This window comes from Sebastes fasciatus, chromosome 15 (assembly GCF_043250625.1).
Source record: "Sebastes fasciatus isolate fSebFas1 chromosome 15, fSebFas1.pri, whole genome shotgun sequence".
Taxonomy (NCBI): Eukaryota; Metazoa; Chordata; class Actinopteri; order Perciformes; family Sebastidae; genus Sebastes; species Sebastes fasciatus.
Genome location: NC_133809.1, coordinates 23,017,554 through 23,039,375, shown reverse-complemented (window position 1 = coordinate 23,039,375; position 21,822 = coordinate 23,017,554). Strand labels below are relative to the sequence as shown.

The 21,822-nt window shown below is 41.1% G+C and overlaps 1 protein-coding gene across 2 annotated transcripts in view; it reads right to left on the bottom strand.

The window, feature by feature from the left end:
• syt14a (synaptotagmin XIVa) overlaps positions 1-21,822 on the bottom strand; it is a 52,941-nt gene that overhangs the window by 2,461 nt on the left and 28,658 nt on the right. The window contains exons 3-8 of one of the 2 annotated variants that reach the window (XM_074660825.1): positions 20,736-20,888; positions 16,878-17,105; positions 7,944-8,215; positions 7,416-7,865; positions 6,982-7,171; positions 5,562-5,618 (exon numbers count right to left, since the gene is read on the bottom strand). In XM_074660825.1, the coding sequence (XP_074516926.1) occupies positions 5,562-5,618; positions 6,982-7,171; positions 7,416-7,865; positions 7,944-8,215; positions 16,878-17,105; positions 20,736-20,888 (1,350 nt within the window). The remainder of the gene's footprint in view (positions 1-5,561; positions 5,619-6,981; positions 7,172-7,415; positions 7,866-7,943; positions 8,216-16,877; positions 17,106-20,735; positions 20,889-21,822) is intronic. The other variant, XM_074660826.1, reaches the window with a different exon arrangement.

The following is a 21,822-nucleotide window of genomic DNA, read 5'->3' as shown; positions in this document are numbered from 1 at the left end:
TGGCACCTAACTTGGATCATTTGTGCAAAATCCTCATGTTCCTCCGGTGTATTCTCTTTGAGTTAAAGCATTACTACCTGCTGCAGCTGTGTTTCCTCTGCAGCGAAGCATGACCCATTTTCCCCACAAAGCATTTGTTCTTGTAATAACGTCACGGCAGTTGATGTATAAGATCATGACCACATAGGATGCGGTTTTTCTCCTGATCAAACACACAACGCAGCTGTAAGTGTTCCTGATAACAGAGTGAGAATTCAAAGGGTGCGAGCAGCGTTACTTCTGTCTTGTTGCTATGCAACTACTGTATGTCTAACCTGAAGTAGGGGATAATGGTGAAGCTAAAGATGGACTAGAAAAAGTTAGCGATGCGTCTGCCTGTGCTTAGAGGATGAGGAGCAGCTTCTAAAAACAGATGAGGTAGATCAAATTAATGTTCCTCATCAGGAAAGCCCTCCAGCAGTGACTATTATTTTCCCTGACTTTGACATAATGTCAGTGTCATGACATAACGTGCACAGACTTTTAGAGCCCCGGGCAGTGTCCCAAAACGTGCTCTGACCAAAACGTGATGCAAACAAATGAGAATGTGCAAAAACATGTACTAAGTTAGTGGTGGTCCCCAACCTAATTTCCTTGAAGCCTCCCCTACTTGCATCTAAGGAAACGCTGAGCCTTATTTTCTGATGTCAAACAAAATCTTCAATTTGAAAAAGGTGATTCAGTGTATTAAATGAGTTAAGTCTTTTTTTATTAAATGAATATAACTCGTCAGTTCCGTCAACATTAATAAAGTGATGACATCTTGACGGATTCGCCAAGTGAATGTAGTTACATAATATAATCTTTTTTTTGTAACAACTTAATTAATTTACTATAATAGTGTTAGAACGGGAATTGTGTGAAAAAATGCTTGCCTCCCTTTGTGTGCAGCGAGCGAGAGAGCAAACTGTTTTTGACCGCTGTGAAAATGTCGTTTTTTAAAGGCTAAACGACAACAAATATTGATTAAAGTAGAATATTTTGTTAGATAAAAACTAGTGCGGTCAAAGTTAACACGATAATAACACGTTAGCGCAAATTCATTTTAACGCAATCGATATTTCGGAGGAGCCAGTTGAGGTGGTTCGGGCATCTAGCACGGATGCCTCCTGGGCGCCTCCCTTGGGAGGTGTTCCAGGCACGACCAGCTGGGAGGAGACCACGGGGAAGACCCAGGACTAGATGGAGAGATTATATCTCTACTCTGGCCTGGGAACGCCTCGGGATCCCCCAGTCAGAGCTGGTTAATGTGGCCCGGGAAAGGGAAGTTTGGGGTCCCCTGCTGGAGCTGTTGCCCCCGCGACCCGATCCCGGATAAGCGGTTGAAGATGGATGGATGGATGGATATTTCGGAGGTTGTAGCCTACCGGGCTCAGTTTTAAAGCTAGAGTGAAGCTACTGGTATCATATGAAACTACAAAACCTAAGGAATCCATTGGTACAAACCATGTCAGACTAGCTTGTCGCGAAGAGGCTAAATAACGCTCCAAACTTATGCTGAATTTTGGTGAGGAAAAACTGGCACGGCCATTTTCAAAAGGGTCCCTTGACCTCTGACCTCAAGATATGTGAATGAAAATGGGTTCTGTGGGTAAATGCAGTACCTGTGAGGGTTTCTGAACAATATTTGTCATTGTTTTGTGTTGTTAATTGATTTCCAATAATAAATATATACATACATTTGCATAAAGCAGCATATTAGCCCACTCCCATGTTGATGATAATATTAAATAGTTGACCAATCTCCCTTTAAGGTACATTTTGAATAGATAAAAAATGTGTGATTAATTTGCATTAATCGTGATTAATCATGATTAAATATTTTAATCAATTGACAGCCCTGATAAAAACATGTTGTGAATTTTGGAAATTATTACATTTATCTTTTTCAATACATTTGGACTTTACGCTCCGAAGTTATTGGAAATGTTTGGATCACACAAGTCGGAAACAATCCTATGCAGCCACCACTGGAATCTAATTCTACAAATAGTATAATACTAGCCTGATCTTTATCCACTAATGTGCAGAAATGCCAGAATGTGGCCTACTGAGTCGCACATAAATATATCTTTTTAAATTGTTTTATGTACAGAATTTTGTATAAATTATCCAGTAAATTATATGATTTTAGTTATACATGTGCAAATGACAACGTCAGAGCAGACAAATCCTGGCACACGCCCTGTGATCTTTGTCACCCCCTGATCCCAGGTTGGGAACAACTAAGTGACTGGTGCCTAATTCTAATACGTTGCGACAATGGTATTAACCTTTCTGACGTGGCTCCAAACAATAAACCTAACTCAACATCTTTATAATCAAGCAGAAAACATGTTTCACATTAGCAGTTATGTTACTGATAATCTTGGTCTGTGTGACATGTCCCATCTTTTCCCCCAGCTGATTCCCTTCTATCTATCTATGCTATTTTATTGTAAATCAGTGCATATTCCCAAAAAATCATTCCCAATAAATCTCATTCATTTCGCTGCAAAGAGGAGAAAAGGAAAAAAAACACTGGCATTATCAAGTGATTCTACATTCACGCTTCCCTTTTTCACTCCTCATTTCCCTGCAGAAATCATGATATAAACTGAAGCCACAAATCCAGCGGAAAGTAAACGAGGCAAGACTGGCAATCACAATGGGTCTTTGAGAGTGTTTCGCCCCTCGTCTACAACCGTACTCCATAATAATGCTGTGTATTATGTTCCTGTCTAAGAGGGAGTGTAAGGAATGAATTGCCGAGGCTTTCATGCTGTCGAGTGCCAGCTGCCTTCCAACGCCTAGCTCACCGCCTTGAATCACACATTCAGTTGCTCTCTTTGACATAAAAGCACAGTGAAAAAAATAGCCTTGATTTCTTTTTTGACTGCTGCTGAATGGGCTCTGTAGAGCCGTGGATGTCTTAAGTGGTCAGTAGCGGTGATGCATGGCTCTTTGGTATTGTTGCTGAATGGGAGGGGCTGCGACTGATGATTAACTTGACTTGTCGGCTTGGTACTGTTTTGAAATTATAGAAAAGGAGCTGTGAAATTGCTCTGCATCTTTCACCGCGCTCTTTCCACTTTGTGAGACGCACAAAGTCAATCAAGGCCTTCATAAGGATTTTGCACAAAGATTTTTTTTTTTCCCCGTGTTACCAGATGTGACTATTTTCCAAACGCAATTTATATACAGTACGTGGATATGCTATTCAGGAAGGCACAAAACAATATCGAAATCTGGCAGCTAGTCATTAGTTACAGACATTCATAAATACAAGGAACACAGCAATTAATGGGAGGACAGTGCAGTGTGTCTTTTTAGATGAATATTTATGCTCTACTCTGTCACAGAAGTCCTGTTTCTGTTTCACATGCTGTAATCACAACTGAAAAAATGTAAAATTACACCGAGAGCATGCCAAAGTGCACTGTTTAAATAAAAGCAGCAATCAATGACGCACAGCATTTCCTTCTAGCTGGCCAACAGCCACCAAGCAAACCGTATTGAGTTAGCATGAAGTGTTACTTCTGAGTGAAAACATGAAAGACTTGCAGGCATCACTGGCACGCACACAAGACACGACACAGGTAGTGGAGAGTGGTTGCTGGGCTCGATGAGTCACAAGGCATACACATTGAAAAATGAAGGGAAACGAGGTTTACAGCAAGCAGCCATCTTCATGGATAAGTGTTTCAATTTTAAAGTGTGTGTGGAGGAGTTACAATGAAAAATGACAAATTAATATGTTATCTCTCATTTGTTTTAGGGCTGTCCTCGACCAAAAATTCTCAGTTGACTAACACTCGTACGATTTTTTCGACTAATAGAATAGTTGATTTAATTGACAGATCTTTAAAACTGAGTTTCTCTACAAAGAATCACACAAAAGCACCACTTTAAATCTAGTAATTACCAGAGATGTGCTCATAACTTTCATTAAAAAACGCATTAAAAAACAATCGACTAAAAAAATCTTAGTTGACTGATGGTACGTGTCCACAGGGGCGTTTCTTATCCCGGGGGGACGTGCCGCTTCGCAGCTATGGACGCTTGGTGGGCTGTCAATAGAAACAAGACACTAGGCTCCTGATTGGACGAACGCTTTCCCTCCGTTGGCTGCTGCTCCCAGCTTTCAAACCGGAAACAGTATGGAGGCTCGTTTGGAAACTTTCTTCTCTTATTTCACGAAAATAGTTCACCAAAATGTGTTTCTGAGAACATTTGAGGCGAGAAGTAAGCCATGCAGTTGCTGAATCTGTCTTTATTTTGGATCGACAACGTTTGTTTTAAAAGATTCTCGGGAGTTTCGAGAGGCGGCGAGTCGTGTCGAACGCCCTATATTAAGTAGACTAGCACGCAACTTTATGCAAATGTGGAGCGGGCGTGGTGATGCTCCGTTTCTCGAATCGCGCCGCCACGCTACCAGCATGCATTGCATTGCACGGCTGCTTACATAGACAATGAATGGGAAGCGTGGAGAGCACGGAGGCTGTGGACACGTACCATAAGGCCACAACGGCCGATTAGTTGACTAATCGACTAAGAGGGGGCAGCCCTAATTTTTTTTTTTTTTTTTTTTTTTTAAAGTTATTTTTTGGGGGCATTTTTCCATTTTTATGACAGGACAGTGGATAGAGTCTTGAAAGGGGGGAGAGAGAGAGTGGATGCGGAAAGGGCCACAGGCCGGATTCGAACCCGGGCCGCCGCGGTCAGGACCAAGCCTTAATACATGGACGCCCGCTCTACCAACTGAGCTAACCCAGGCGCCCTTAATTTTTTAAAATCTATACAAAACCGAAGCATAAAAACGACAGGTTGTGTTTATGTGCTGCACTATTTCTTGGCGCAGTAACACCCAGACAATCAGCGGAGATGGAGCGGAAGGTTTTTGTTACTCCCTGTCTCCAGTCTTTATGCTAAACTAAGGTAACCAACCGCTGGCTGTAACTTCTCAAAGTGGTATTGATCTTCTCATCTAACTCTCGGCAAGAAATTGGATATTCTTATATCCCAAAATGTCAAACTGTTGTTTTAAGTAAATTAAACAAATCCAAATTAGAAAAGAAAGTGACTGACACACACTTTTAAGCAATGGCTCTTGTGCTTTTCAATTTCTCGGTTGTCACATTCTTCCATTTCCTCACAAATCATTAATTTTTCCTACTGTTTTTTGTGAAAAAAATGTTTTACAGATATTATCATGGAACCCAGATAAGCAAATGCATCAACCTCTGGAAGAACTTGGCTTTTTATGTCTGTTTTGACTATATTGACTTTATTTTCATCCTTTCTATTGTCTTCTCCTCCCACATCTCCCGACTTTTTTTGCGAAAAAAAAGTGTTTTACAGATATTATCATGGAACCCAGATAAGCAAATAGAATAGTTAGAAAAGTGAAGAATGTAAATTACAAATGTTAACCAATGGAAAATGCTCTGTGTTTGATTGACTGCATCCATGAAGATAGTATGAAAAGGGCCACAATTCAACAGCAATCACACCTCACTTTGCAGGCAGGGACAGAGACTCACCTCTGATAATATAAACCTGTCCACCTATCAAGTGTTTTAGACAACAGAACAGCCCATCTGACAACAAGGGTTGGACAGCAGTAAGAGAAAACAACGGACCAAGATGTCAAAAAGGCAGTAGGGTGAGAGAATTTCAAGGTGCAGACATAATAGAAGATGCAAGGAAAGAGAAACAGGGTCAAAAGGCCGACAACATTGCACAAAGTTCAACAGTTTTTGTTTGAACATGCTGCTCAGACCCCTGGAAACTGACCAGTAAATGAAGAAACCAGGGATCAAACCAGAGGAAAACTGAAAAGCAGGCAGTACAGCGGAGATAGATCAGCTTAGCTCTCATTTGGAGAAGCTGTGCCTAGTTTCTCTCTGGCTCAGTCTTAGTTGGACAAATTAAAGCAAATAACATTTATTACCAGCCGCACTGCGACAGCTACGCTAGTATTGTTTTCACTTTGTGAGTCTGTGTGTGTGTCATCATGGCAAAATGTGGTCCTGGAGACACCTAATGTAGTGGGAGCTACCATAGGAGCAGTTTTGAGTACTTTGCCAAGTGTTTTTAGACCTTTTCATTACCATTCTGTTGCTAAGGCAACAGCTTTGGTCCAAGTTTACTTCCTGTCAGCTTGAAAAGGTCTATATATTTATGTCTGTCTATGTGCAAATTTTCTCAACTCCATAGCGTTACCATAATGGTGTAAGATGCAGTCACGAAACTTTTACAGGTGTATAGTTGAGATTGAAATGAAGGTTGAGTTTGAAAATGGCCATGATCCAAATAAGGACACCGGACGGACCCCCCCACACCACTTTTGAGAACCCTGGCCCGTTTTGGCATCACAAAACTTTACAGGTTTGTAGTTGAGATCAAAATAAAGGCCAAGTTTGAAGATGGGTGAGGTCAGAGCAAGGATGTCAGAAGTAGGGGCGTGAGAAGTGGGTAAGGGGCCATTGGTCCCCGCCACTTTACAGCCCCGGTTCGATGTGGCGTTGCGGCTGGTGTGATCCCATCACAAGATGGTCTCTAGTTTAATATACATTTAACAAAAGTCTTTCACATCAGTTTTGACATATTTATACTAATTTACGTGGAATGAATGAGTTGTATACTGACGATATACTAGTATACTTAAAAGGCTAACACACAAAAAAAAACAAGTTGGTGGCCTGTATGGATTGGCAATCTTTAGAAACTACAAATTTTGAAGATTGGTATAGAAAAGCAGTATCATTGTTTGTGACATTTGCTGTAGAAGCAGATTAGAGTGGCGTTATCACATGACACATATGTAAGGCTGCCTAAACATACATCCCTATGCACAGGTTCAACTTGTCATTTTCCCATCTGAAATAGGTCACAAATTGTTTACACTCTTCACTGCTCTCTTTGGCAATGACTCAAATAAAAACGTTTTAGAGTACTTACTGGGTGGCTTGTTGGCAGCCAGGTTCTTAAAATGGATGCCTTTGATGATCTCCACAGAGAGACGTCCTGTTGTGGCGTTGTACACCAGGCCCACGAGGATCTCCGGTGTGGATGTCTGGCTGACTGACTGGAATGATGAGGCGCTTTCACTGCATGTCATGTCGGAGAGGCTGACCTGGGATTCGCCACCCTGGAAATGTTTGCACACATTCAGAAAAATTGGTATATACTGTATCTAGTTCAATATCAAAAATGTGTATTAGTTCCTAATACTACTTTAGTTCCTAACACTATCACCAGCAAAACCCAGTGTACAAATGCATTATAATTCTGATGACACTACTTAGCTTCGTCTAAGGCTGACAGCTGGTTCAGCAATTAGCGAGGTGTTTAGAGAGCGCTTGAAAGCCAACACCTGCTTTGATCGTTCTTACCGGAAGGGCACAGCACGGGTCTAATGTGACCGGCACCGACATTTTGCCCTGAAGGTTGAGCTTGGTGAGGTAGAGCACCTTTTCCCCGAGCACCTTCTCCTTCTTCATCCGCCGCATGCTGTACAGGCGGAACCGGATGGCGTAATTGCTGATCATCTCCGACTCCACGTGGCTAAAGCGGAAGGTCTCGGTGAAGATTGGGCACGGACCTCTCTGGATTCCTGTCTTGGCTCTCTGCTTCTTGGTGGGCAGCAGCACCAGGTGGACCTGCCAGGAGATGTTGCCCGTGCGTTTTAGGGCGGGAAGATCCGACACTGCCATGATGGTGACCGCCAGCTGCTGGTCCTCTGAGTCGTAGTCATACACCACGTCCAGAGTGCCATATTTTGCGACCGGATCTGGTTCGTAACCTTTAGGGAGCCGAGATGCTGATCCACGGGCTGACATGTCCTAAAGAAACCAGTGAGATGTTCAATGTGCAATATAAAACCTCAACATGCACATCTCTAGTCATATCTGGTATTTTACCTCTGGGCTGAGGACAGCTGTACTGTCACTGGGTACATCCTCCTCGTAGCCCTTGTTGAGGTAACTCTCGGTCTCGTGGCCGTCGCTGCACTCGCTGGGGCATTTCCCAAAGGACAGGTGGGGACTGCCGCTGGTGTAGGACAGATCACACTTGGCGTCTCCCAGGTCGGACAGCGTGCAGGACATCCTCGGAGAGCCGTTCTCATCCTGATAGGGAGGCGGCTGGAGCTCGTCCAGCGGCGGCGTTCGTCTCATCCTCTGGATGCAGTTGGCTGGTTGGGAGGATGTCAGGAGAGAGCACAATAATGTACAGATTATTATCATCATAATGATGATTATCATACTGTATGATCTAGGATTTGCATTTGAACGATGTGGATAAAGTCAACCATGGCTCTTTTTTACCCAAGCCAGCAGCAGTACTCTAGCAATGGCAATATTGCTACTGAATCGTTAGACCTGTATCATGATACATATTGTATTGCCAGATTCTTGCCAATACACAGGCCTAGTGCAGCATTGCAGCTAAAAGCAGCCCCCCCCCCATCTTTGGATTGGGGATGTCGGGAAGAACGGCATTTAACAACATATGCTGATAAGTATTGGTTTAATTTAGAAGCAGACCGAATCGCCCTTTCAAATATTTTAATCCATTTATAACAACAATGCCAGATAACAGGAGACAAGATGGAGAGAGAGAGAGTGTGGACTCGTGTTGTAATGAGTTTACAGAATTAACACTAGAGTACAACACAGCAAAGGCTGAATTTACTGACAGTGAAGGACTCATTACTAAAGGCTTACACAGTCTTAATGCTTATGTACTTCTGCATTTTATTTTATATTTTATTTACTGAGGTTAGAGTAAATGTTTGATGTGCAGCCGCACCTCGATGCTTAGGTATAATTCAGATTCTTATTTTCTGGTATAATGTGCGTCGTTCATGTAATTCTTTAGCATTGAGTCATACAATGACTGTCGGCAATTTATCATATATTTCATTTTGCCTCTGACAAATGAGAGCTCATTCTGCCCGTCCTTGTGAGCATAATGCGCTCTCTGAGAGGAATCTTTTGAATGCACAACCTAAATAAAACATCAGATATGCACCATTAAAGGACTGAACTGAATACTTCTTAATCTGCCACAGATTTCATGCCTCTCACCTTTCTAAATGATTCAGTTTGCCTGGAAGGCAGGAGAATGAGGCTATACCGAGAGTCTCTGTGGCACTTATAAAAGAACGCTGAATAGTGTTGTCAGCTGCATTCTCAAATCTGCCTCCCTTGTCCAATTTGGATTCACAAAAATTGAGCAGCCGATGCTAATACTCCCATAGGGACACTGGCGAAGAGTTCTTTAAACCCCGGTCTCTTGCAAAACAAAAAAAAAAAAACTGAAAGAAAGAAAACAAAAGATGAAGAAGAAAATAACTTGGGGGGGGAAAAAACTCTTTTTCTTTTTCTGTCTCCATAACTTTTGGAAAAAGCCAACACTGTGATGACGTAACCTTCTCCAACTCATTGTTCCAGCTTTCTCCCAAGTTCTAGAAACTTTCACTCTTAATAATGTCAGTGTGAGACACCACCTCAAAGTGGCACATAACAGTGGCAGGATGGAGGCAAAGGAGTCTTAACTAAGTGTCATGGAGGGCTTGATAAAAGGAGCAAATCCATTTTGAGCAGCTTTTTTCCCGCTGAGCCGGGGGCGGTTGATTTGATGGAAGCTGCTGTGTAAAAGCACTACTCTTTTCTCCAGCCCGCTAATTGGGATGGTTACCATTCCCCCCTCTCGTCTAACCCGCCCTTCCTTCACAGAGTTTCATTCCCCTCTGTACTGGCAGTCGCCTTGTTTTGCCGTCTTGTACCTCTGTACGTGGGAGAAACAGTTTGTGCTTTTGTGAATCTCGACTGTGAAACTCAGGTATAAATATCTTAGGTGACAAATGAGCGGAGCGGCACTTCGTTGTCCTTTCCATGGCGACAAGGACCTCCCTCCTTTAGTGGCCCCTCATCCATCTTGCACCTTCTAGTTTTACAAGACATTATGTCGAGATTTCACAAAGCAACAGTTAAACATCACGACTATCAATCAGTAGCTATCAATAATGCAAGCAGTAAAGGCTCCAACTCCTTTAGGCAAAAGGCCCGTATCAGTTTATGTAGGATGCTACTGTCTCGTGAATGTTTGTAACACAATTCACCCTGATTTAAACACAGCAATGTATGACTGAGGTCAATTCAAACAAATAGTAAGTTATAATATATATTCTAGTATGATTTATAGATCTTTATATGGCTATACAGTAAATGCATATTGTGTAAATGGATTTACAAGGTGTTTTGCTAGATATATGCCTCTTTGTGCGTGCCTCTGAGCGCTGGGAAAACACAAACACACTTGTTTGGAAATGATCTGAGCTATGTGGCTCCGCTGTTCATCAACTGGCTTCATTTCTTAACCTCAACCTTGGGAAATGTGTTCGCTTTCTTTCCGAGAGTAAAGGCCTTTACGCACCGAGGGCGTGACGAATAAACGACACGAAAATGTGAAACTATTATATGTCTAGGGCTTTTATTGTGAAAGGTAAGAATGGAAGGAGCGGATCGGATCCTTGAAAGGGGTAAGAAAAAAAAGTTTGCCGTCGTGGTTTGTGATTGGTTGACGCCTTTATTCATGGTGCGAAATCATCTCATGACAATATAAATAAATGATAAATAAATAAATTATATCAATCTCATGTCCGCGTGTTAAATATGGAGCTTGAGTCGGGACGTAATTAGCTTAGCTTAGCATAAAGTCTGGTATCAGGAATATGGGGAATGTTTGAGGGAGTGATGTGTTGAACATCGACTGGTGGAACTAAATCAGGCTGTTAAATAACTACTGAAAACTTTCTCAATTTTTTATTTGTTCATGTTTCAGGAAATGCTACCATTTCCTCTGGCTAGCTGGATGCCTGCATTCCATAGCCTGATTGGTTAATCGGACAGTACTTGTTAGTTGCAGCTGACTTTTAAAAAGAAATACTGTCACTAATACTCCTAGTGAGCAGTAATGTGCTGCACCGTCAAAATTCAGAATAAGTGATTTTCCTCTCCTGCAAATGACCCCATATACCATACCACTGTGAGTTCTCGTAAAGGGCACTAAATGTTCCTAAATGTGTCGTCTTAAAGGAATAGAACATGAAGGAGACTGTTAGTTTAGCACCAAGACTGGAGGCAGGGGGGAAACAGCTAGTCTGGCTCTGTCCTACAGTAAAAACATCCACCTACCAGCACCTCTTAAACTCACTAATTAACATGTTATATGTTACACCGGGAGAACACCGGGTCAGCTGTATCGGGCCCTGGGTCAAGGGAGGGCCCTCTAACCTTTAAATAATCTGCTGGAATAATTTCTCATAAATTCATAATTGCAGAACTCTTACATAGTATTTGTGAATCACATAAAAGCTTGTTATTTTTATTATTTATTTCCTTGACATAGTGGTCGAAAACAATGCTACTTTCCCTCCCCTACCTTTTCCCAAAAAATGGTTTGGTCTGTCATGCATTTCCTGACCTCTTGCGTCACTCGGGGCATGCTTCGTAGTTTGTTTACATACGTTGACCTCAGCAAGATGGCCGCGTGGTCATTCTTCCTGATTCTGTAGCTCTGTAACCGTTTGTGAAAGTGAAATGACAGTGGTATCAACCTTCTCTCATCAAGAAAGCAAATAAATGTATTTCTGAATATGTCGAACTATTCCTCTGAGACTTGTTCACGATGCTCACTGACATGTTAGGTCATGTATACCTGTATTTTCTCCATGACCAAAAAGTATTGAGATCTACAGTGTTACTGGACCGATTGTTAGCCGGTGAAGTGGAAGTATTGGAAATCCTTCCACCCAGAAAGCCAAGTTTTCTAGCATTTCTCATCTAAAGTAGCATATTAGACAAAGTTAACAACTCATCATAATGAAAACAAGTTTTAAAATGAAGCCAAGCGCACTTTTTTATGAATTAGTCTGTTCGAATCATTTCGCTGACACTGAAATAATTCATGAAAAAAAGTATTGTGTCCTCATCGAGCGGTCATGACAGCACGCTCACCTCAGAGAAGAGAACGGAAGTTGGTCCAGACAAACCTCCTTTCTTTCTCACTGCTTACATCCTATTTTGGGAGGCTGTGCGGTGCCACCGGGGGTACCCGCCTCGCCTGATTCTGCAGCCTCTGCACAATCCTCCTCATGTATAATACATATGTCCTGAGGGTAAAGCTCTTCATACTCGCAGACAAACACACGCAGCAGTGGGAGTCGAGAGAAAATAACACAAGCGCCTCAGAACTTAAACGACAGGTTGTTTGAAATGAAGTGGACTCTCTCAGCTACGTCATTGAAACTACCTATGTGTACGTTTCTAATAATATTTGTCTATCCTGGAGGGACCTGATGTCAGGACTGGTGTGAGGTCACTGCGTGGTCATTGCTGATCAGTGATGGCTCGGTGGGAGAGAGAACCGCAGCCATCAAAGTCTTACCTCGGGGAGGAAAGTAACGAACCTCTAGTAAAGTGCAGCCCTGGATGGACAGAGTTCTCGCTCCACTTCCTCTCCAGGCTACGGATCAGATTAGTGTGTTTATTACAAGTAAACGGATGACAATAATCTGATGATCCAAACAAGTTTAGAGAAACTGCAAACGCATCTGAATTTCCCTCCATGGATATGTTCTCTCAGTGCCCTCGTTTTACTTTACAGAAAGAAATAATCTCCTTCCAACGTTGAATATTCTATATAATCCTTCAAACCTTTAAGGCAAAATTTGACGCACACAAAAACAAACACTAGATCTTTCATAGCTAAAATGTTGTTGTATAAATAAACCAAGAAAATTTCAAATTATTGCTGTCGGGCACACATGACTCAAATCCCTGCCTCTCTCTCTCTAACAAGGAACACTGGCTACATAATGTTACTGCTACAGAAAACAAGTCAGTGATGACTTTCACCAAAAAAACAAAATGTCTTGAATCTAGTGTGACCTGTTACTTTGACATCCATTAAAGGAACAGTAGAACAGTAATCCTATCAAGTCAGATCACCACAGATTTTCTCAAAAAGACCCGGTCCCCGGTAAATTAAGAATGTAATAATACAGCAAATTTCCTTACAAACATGATACCAAGACACATAGTGAATCTTCTAAGTCAGTGGTTCCCAATCTAGGGATTGGGACCCCGCGATGGGTTGCAAGATACATTTGAGGGGTCTCAAGATGATTAACAGAAGAAGAAAGCAGGTTTATGCTTATGATTTCAGACTAACCCTCTAGTCTTTGCTTTTTGTTCTTATTGAATTACTTCTTAATTGTATTTCTTTGGGACTCTAAACATCATTCTAATAAAAGAAAGGAACAAATCAGTCATGGGGTTGGAAGTATAGCTGAAATTATTCCTCGATTAATCGATTAGTCGATCCACAGAATTAAATACATTTTGATGAATAATTTGTCATTTCATTCTTTTTTTTCAGGCAGAGCATTCAAGCTGAATATTCACTATTTTTAGCTTCTCAAATGTGAGAATGTCATATACAGTATGATAGTAAATTGAATATCTTGGACCGCACGAATAAAGGACATGAAAATACGAAATGAATATTATATGTATGTATAGGGATTTTATTGTTAAAGGTAAGAACGGAAGTGGATCTGGTCTGCGCTGCCTTTGTCAAGGTTGAAAGGAGTAATAAAGTTTGCCGACCTGGTTCGGACTAGGGAGCCTCCGTGTTTCATAAATATAAACACAACTTAACCCGTTAATTCCGCACAACTTTATTGGCTGATCCCTTTATTTGCGGTGCGAAAGCTCCGAAGAATGTCGCTTTTTCGCCGCATAATATTCGTGTTCTGTGTCGAAGTACAAAAATAACACTTAAAAAAAAATACATTGATGTGCAAATTAATCACACGAGAAAAAAAGGCCTTTAGTCGATTAAAACAAGCAATTCTTCATAATGCACATTTTAACTATATTCACACATTTACAGACAAAACAATGAATCAAATAATTGAGTAAATAATCTGAACATGTTTCGTTTTAAAGGTTCCAAAATAAAGAAGGTTGGGAACCCCTGTTCTAAATAGTGGTCTAATTTAACTACATTGCTGTTTAAAGCTTTATTTGACTGACTGTTAATTTGGATAAACTGAACAGAATATTATGAATAATTTACAGACGTCGTGCACAAAACTAATGGAGAATGATTTAAATTTTGCTCTGAATTTGCCCTGCAAGTGGACAACAACTAATCAGTAATGCGTTCTGTTCTCACTCTTGTCGGAGAGCCACTTCACAAGAATCACTGATTAGCCTCAAGCCAGAAAATGAAGAAACACTGTGGCTGTGAGACAGAAATTAAATTAGGCTATTGTGTTCCAGTTTGGATCTTATTATTACAAAAGCAAAAATCATCTTCAGGAATGTATATGCGACCAAAATGACCTGAAAATCCGAATATGTTATATCACTGAACAGCCCTTCTGGTTCCACATATCTGAGGACGACAGGGACCATCTAGTGGTGATGAGGAGACGTACAGCTTTTTGCAGCACTTGCGTAACGCCAACCTTGTTCAGAGCGTTGCTTCTTTACTAATGGAGTCAGAAGCATGTCATGCGCTATTTATCCCTCAGCTACACATTCAAAGATTGCTTTAAATAGCTTGTGCCAGACACTTGGCTTGCCTTGGATCCCACTGTCTTATATAACACAAAGCTGGTTCAGACATGATTCACAGATTGAGGACCCTGCCAAAGATTAGATTGTTTTTGTCTTTGAAAAACACTGTCAGACATTAACACGGCTGATTTCTTGTCGGAGGATGTCGAACGCAAGCGTCATGTCAGATTTGCATCTTTGTACAAACAAAAATACAATGTTATAGTCTGATACAGTTCTGCAGGATATCACCACCTCTACTTAAAAAAAGGATCAGGTGTATGTTACATAAAAATCCACAACATCCAGGTTTACATGTACAGTTCTTGTCACTATTTTTATTGACTCACAATCCTTATTTTGTTCTAAGTTTGAGCCCTTCGTGCTGATTTCCTTCCTTCCAAGAAATAATACATCTTGGAGCTCACACTTACTCATGCACTTAACGAAAGTTATGCCGATTTTGGGCCCGATCCCTCCTCCCGACAATCGTCAGCAAAGCCCCAATTTTTTGATGGTTCTAAAGATTATCTTTCCAGATATTCCTGTGGTGTGAGGTATGTTAAGAGTTTTTTTTAAATCCCCCGATCGTCACGGAAGTCCATTCTGGCCGCACCGATTTCAAATCGTAAATATTAAACATGTTAATTATTTACTATCGGATCTCCTGTTGTGTGTGGGGAACCCCGAGGACAGCCGATGACGCAGTCACGTGGTAAAGAACGATAGCCAATTGGGAACCAAGCTGACGGAAGAACAACCACCGCCGTCTTGGTGGCCGTGGCTAATACAAGAGCTAATGCAAAAGCTCATGCACAAAGTAAGTAATAGTATGATGGACCTCAGAAGTGGAGGAGCAATTTGTTAATTTGTGGCAACAACAACATGACTCTTTATCATGTCTCCATGACTTCATCCATCCAACCCTGAATTTTCAGTACAGAGTAGTGAAGAAACTGAGATCACTAATTCTTCCTGACCAGCATCCACCATGTTTGTTTACACTAAAGTCACGTTTGATCGCGAGACATTTTGCGAGATTGCCATTTTTTTGGGTCGATACTCTTGTTGTCCATGAATGGAATCTGTTAGTGTGTGGTGTGCTGTTTTGGCCAAATCGTTGCTCACCACACACTATAGGAACAAAAACATTACATTTAACATAAAATGTCATTATGTGTGGGGTCCCACACATTTTCAAAATCTGGTAAGATTTGAAAAATCTGTTAGTGTGGGCCAGCCTTAAGACCATAAGATTGATATACCACTCTCATGTACATGTGCAGTATGTCCGGTAAATGTAAAACTACAGCTAGTTATCTTAGCTTAGCATAAAGACTGGAAAACAGTTATCCCGCACTTCTAACGAGTTGAACTTTATAGGTGCTGGTAGGCGGATTTTGTTACCTCTGGAGGCTAGCTGTTAATGCTAAGCTGTAGCTTCGTACTTAAAGACAAGAGAGTCGTATCGACCGTCTTATCTAACTCTCGACAATCGTCATGAATAATCCCAAAAATGTTGAACTATTCCTTTAAATGCTTGCATCACAAAGATTTTCTTCTCAGCCTCTGGTTCATATTATAGCACCATTCCGCCTGAACATAATGATTGCAGCATGATGTCAAGTGTGTTACACGCCCTAAATGATTGATTCGACGTTCATGGTGCAAATGGAGTGTGTATGTCAAATATCAGACTGATCCAAATAGGTCAGTGCCGGTGTTCTCCTGTGACTTAGTCTATGTTGAGATAAAAGAAAAACCTGCCTTCTATCCGCCACGGTAAACGCCTTGTGATGGTGAGTCGGGCAGATGGGAAACAGAGATGCATGAAAAAAAGAAAAAAGAAAGGAAAAGTGCGAGGCTGCGGCTGTGTAGATTATGCAGACAGTTGACTGTTTCACAACCCTCCCACGGAGAGTGTGCTGAACGGGAGCTTTGCTTTGATCACCTCTCTGGATTAACTGACAGTGTGTCGGTGTGTGTACGTTGTGTGTGTGTGGCGCATTTGTGTTTGTTGGGTCGGAGGTGCAGAAGAGTCTGTGAATTTGGCTCGAGCTTACTGCAGTGATAAGGGGGAAATAGCTGTATTAATCTATGAAATGAGTGCAACTTCCCCTTGTTGAGGCATCATATCAAAGTGATTATGAAGAGCAATAGCCTTACAACTGCACTGTCTCTATATATGAGTAGCAGCAGGGAAGAATACTAGTTTTGACCTACCGTCCTCAGCCGAGGCTTCGCTGCTGTAGCCGTCATAATCAGCAGTCAGAGGGCTGTACTTCTGACGGCTCTCCCAGCTGAAACCTCCTGCGTGTTTGGTAGTAGCGGCCGCCTTGGCTCCACCCCGGAGGCCTTGGGAGCGGCTGACCGCTTCCTGATACTGACCCATCACTTCATCCTCGCTGTCCGACGATGAAGCCTGCGGGTCGGCATCAGCGTAGGCCTTGTCTGTTTGGGGGTAAAGAGAGATGGCCTGGTTACTGTGGGGCAGCCTGAGATGTGCAAGATCAGGTAGACTGGCAGCCTCTACTGGCCTCAAGCCTGTACTTCACTGCTTTGTTAAAAGATGAGTTCTTAATCTCAATGAGACTGCCTGATCAAATAAACATTCAATAAAAAGGCAAATATATCTATATTTTTCCCAGGTACAATTCCAATGTCCAGAAATGTATCATCGCCTTTTATATTTTGATTTTTTTCTTATTTAATTTAATTTTGTTTTACTTTATTTTCCTTTTTATTGTTGTTTTTTATTGTGTTTTAATCATTTCTTCATCTTATGCAAAGCTTTTTAAATCGCCTCTCTGTATTGAGGTGCCAGACAAATAAACTTGCCTTTCCTAAAGGTTTAAACCATTATGTTTAAATCAGGGCTGTCAATCGATTAAAACATTTAATCACAAATAATCGCACATTTTTTATCTGTTCAAAATGTACCAACCAGTCCTGCACCAATAAGTGAGCTGCAATAGATTGTATTTTACATGTTTTCTTAATTGCAATATATTATATATTAAACTGCTTGTGCCATCTGTGAAATTTGATAGAAAGAAATGACATTTACTTATTGTTTTTCAGTACAAATGTATGAAATCCATTCATCCATTCATTGCAGCGTAGTGTTTGGTTGTGGCAGCTGTTGCTGATTGGATCATTCTGAACAGAGAGCTGCAGATCATTCAGTCACAGCTTTGTTACGGTGCTGCATTTAAAGAGACATCTGCACGCTCACCCTGCGATGCTATGTTCTGTATTTTATATCATCAGTCCTGCGTCAAATGATCTACATTATCCTTCCAGTGTTTTGTACGTGTTGAATTCAGTGAGAAAATTACAAGAGGTCATGATTCATTTTGTTTTATGGTTCTGGGTGTCACAATGTCATTCATTCTTAAAAGATGATGATGATGATTGTCCATAGTTAATCATTTATCTGTTCAAAATGTACATTAAAGGGAGATTTGTCAAGTATTTAATACTCTTATCAACATGGGAGTGGGTAAATATGTTTGCTATATGCAAATGTATGTATACATTTATTATTGGAAATCAATTCACAACACAAAAAAATGACAAATATTGTCCAGAAACCCTCACAGGTACTGCATTTAGCATATAAAATATGCTCCAATCATAACATGACAAACTGCAGCCCAACAGGCAACAACAGCTGTCAGTGTGTCAGTGTGCTGACTTGACTATGACTTGCCCCAAACTGCATGTGATTATCATAAAGTGGGCATGTCTGTAAAGGGGAGACTCGTGGGTACCCATAGAACCCATTTACATTCACATATCTGGAGGTCAGAGGTCAAGGGACCCCTTTAGAAAATGGCCATGCCAGTTTTTTCTCGCCAAAATTTAGCGCAAGTTTGGAGCGTTATTTAGCCTCCTTGGCAACAAGTTAGCGTGACATGGATTCCTTAGGTTTTTCATATGGTGCCAGTATCACTCTAGCTTTAAAACTGAGTCCGCTACAACCTAAAAATCACAAGTTGCGTTAATGCATTAAAGAAATTTGCATAAAGAAATTTGCATTAAAGCGCTACTATCGCGCAAACTTTGACAGCCGTAAATACAATGTATCCTTTTCCACACAAATCCTAAATAAAAACATGTTGTTAGAATGAACCAAACCACTCTGTTGGTGTCACAATGTCTACAAGAATTAGATATGGCAGTGTTTTTATTCCAGGGCTCACAGAGAAGGTGATTCATTGCTCTGACAACAGACGCCTTTATGGTCACACAACCCAACACTGATCATGCAAGATGGTGAAGCAACGCCACCAAAGCATTCAACCCCATCTACTCTTCTTCATGGCATGAGTCACAGACATTTGCGCACAACAGCCACATTAATCAAAATGACGAGCTCAAAGGGAATAATTCAACGTCGTGGAGAAGCAGGCCGACTCGTTACAGATTCTCAAAAGGCTTTTTTTTTTTTTTCAACACTAATGTTGCCATGAATTTCTGTCCATGATTAAACACATTATGCAACAAAGTGCCTTGTTACGCAACATAACTATATTTATAGAAAGATAAGTAATATATTGTTAATGAATTGTGGAATACAAGTTTGTTAGATAAATAAAACGCATACTGATGGAAAAATGATGTCTTTGTGAAACTTAAATATTCACTGTCTCTGTGGTGATTTTTGAGGCTATAGTTACATAAAGTGGAGGTTTTTCTAATGTTTGGCCCACATGACGGGGAAATGAAACAATGAAAAAATCTGAAAAACAAATGTACAATCATTATATTCTTAAAGAAATTCAAGAGCATTATTGGCATGTATGTCAATAAAACAGTCACTACAACACCATTGCTTTCACATCGTCCAACCGCTGAAACACCAGGTGTAGCTTCACATTTGTTCCAGCAGGGGGCAGCAGAGCTTTAAAATGACTCCAGCCAGAGCTGAGCTGTAACAGACTGAACAATCTCTCCAAGATAACTGTATTTGCAAAGTGTGTTTAGTTTCAGAACATAAAGAATAAAAGATTTTGCATCTATAAAAAACATTGTTGGTCTAAAAAAATACCAGTTTTGACACAGAAAGGACAGTAGAGACATATTACTTTAACACAATCTATGAAAAATAAACACAATCATCCCATGTTTTCATTAAAACAGTCATCGTGCAAAAAAGATAAACAGGAAAAGACACCAAGAACAGTCGCCTCACCACTTTCTACTGCCTCCCTCTGTTTTTAACTGAATGTTTACCAGGTGGCTTCTCAGGGGGGAGCCAACTCCCTGTGCGGGCTCCCTGGGGCCACCAACCTTTTAAACTTCTGAAGCCCTGTGGATGGCTGACAAGTAAACAGGCCTACATCTGTCAGCGGCATTAATCCCCTCATGGGTTGAGAAAGGCCAGTGCCAGTGGAAAGTGTCCCCATGCAGAGGTCAGGCCTCTCGTGCTGCATTCGGTGGCATGGGTCCATCATTTTATGGAGCGGCTGGACGACACAAATGACCCCAGTCTGGCTTTTCTAGGGCCTGGGTGGAGCCCAGGGTCACATAGGGCCATGGTGACGTTATTAATCTGTACCTTCAACTGTGTTTTTTAAAATTTAAAATTTTAATTCATGTATCCTTTAAATGTATTTGATATTATTACACACAAAAAACCTTTTTGTTGCATTAAGTGCATCTACTTTTGGTTAATTGTGGACATAGTATATGATGGCAGTCCTGTCCTCAGCTGTCAGATGAATTGGAAACATAATCTGAAACAGACATGATCTCAAAATGTTATGTGTCCAAGATGTCAGGCATTTTTCTTTGGAAATTGCAAGAGGCCTAAACGTACCCAAAACAGTGTAAAGTGGGGTACATCACCCGAGTGGCTACCATGGACACATAGCTCACAATTGGGTCCTGTATTATTGGTTGAAAGCACTCCAAACTGTACTAGAAGCATACAAAATGTAATTTGCCCCCAGGGCATTTGGGGAACAATTAAAAAAACATATGATTTATATGACATGTCGAAATGTGCCTTGAAACCTTGGAGCACAAAAGCACAATAAGTGCCCAACAGCACGGATAATGTAAATGCAGACTCACCTTGGTTCTCACTTTTTTTCCTGAAGTCATCAAGGCACTGAAGGCTCCCTGGGTTCTCTAGTGACAACTTGTTGTTGACGTACCAGAACAGGAGGGTCATGAGGATGATGAAGAGTCCGATGGCCGTCAGAAACCCCAGCACCTCTGGAGAGACTGAGACAACAGAGATTCAAGTTAAAGCTGCTGCTGCTATAAATATCAGAACACTGCTGTCAAAAAATGTTGGTATCATTTTGGTAAACAAATGAGACAATGGCCAAGCGCATTTCCCAAAATGTTGAACTGCTCTTTGAATTTGTACGATAACAGTTAGCAAAGTAAGCAAACACGAAAATGACAGTTGGCAGGAGGAATACTGGTGCTAAAAAAAGCATATATTATGGTAACCAAGACGGCTTATTTTGGCCATAAAGCAAACCATCATATTTAAGTTCCTGCCGGTACTACCCCAACCTTCATTACTTCATATTGTTCTCACATTCCCACAGCTTCATGCATCCCTGAACACACGCAATCATTTTCTTAATGCCTGTATAGTGTAGAAAAGAATTAAGAAACACTTGACATCAAGTATAGCAAATTATATATTTAAATGGTGGAAGTGCCACGGAATAATTTGTCATATGATTTGTCAATTATAACAATTTGTTTTTCTTAAATTAGAAGAAAATTACAAGTAAATTCATCGACAACAGTCAAGCAGTTTAAAAGCACTGTGTGTGTTAAGGAAGTAAAGATGCGCATGCACACCGCAGAGTTACAGAAGTCACACAGCTTGTTTGACCTGCTGTCCGTGTTGGAATAAAACTGAACACCATGAAACATTAAAACTTATTTTGTCTGTCATTTTACTTGGGGGGATTTTTGCAAGAAACTACTGTCTGCCAAAAAATCCCGCAGCACTCGATATCACACAGTCAGCTGCAGCAGAAGTTGACGTTTGCAAGCAGGAACAGTTTTGAAAGGCATCGGGTTTCCCTCCGGCACAGATTAAAAACTAGCAGGGTGTGCTGGGCCCAAACACACCGCCGCTGGAACAATTTAGAAGCAATTCATAAGAAAAACTGGAGGAGCGCAGACAAATGGT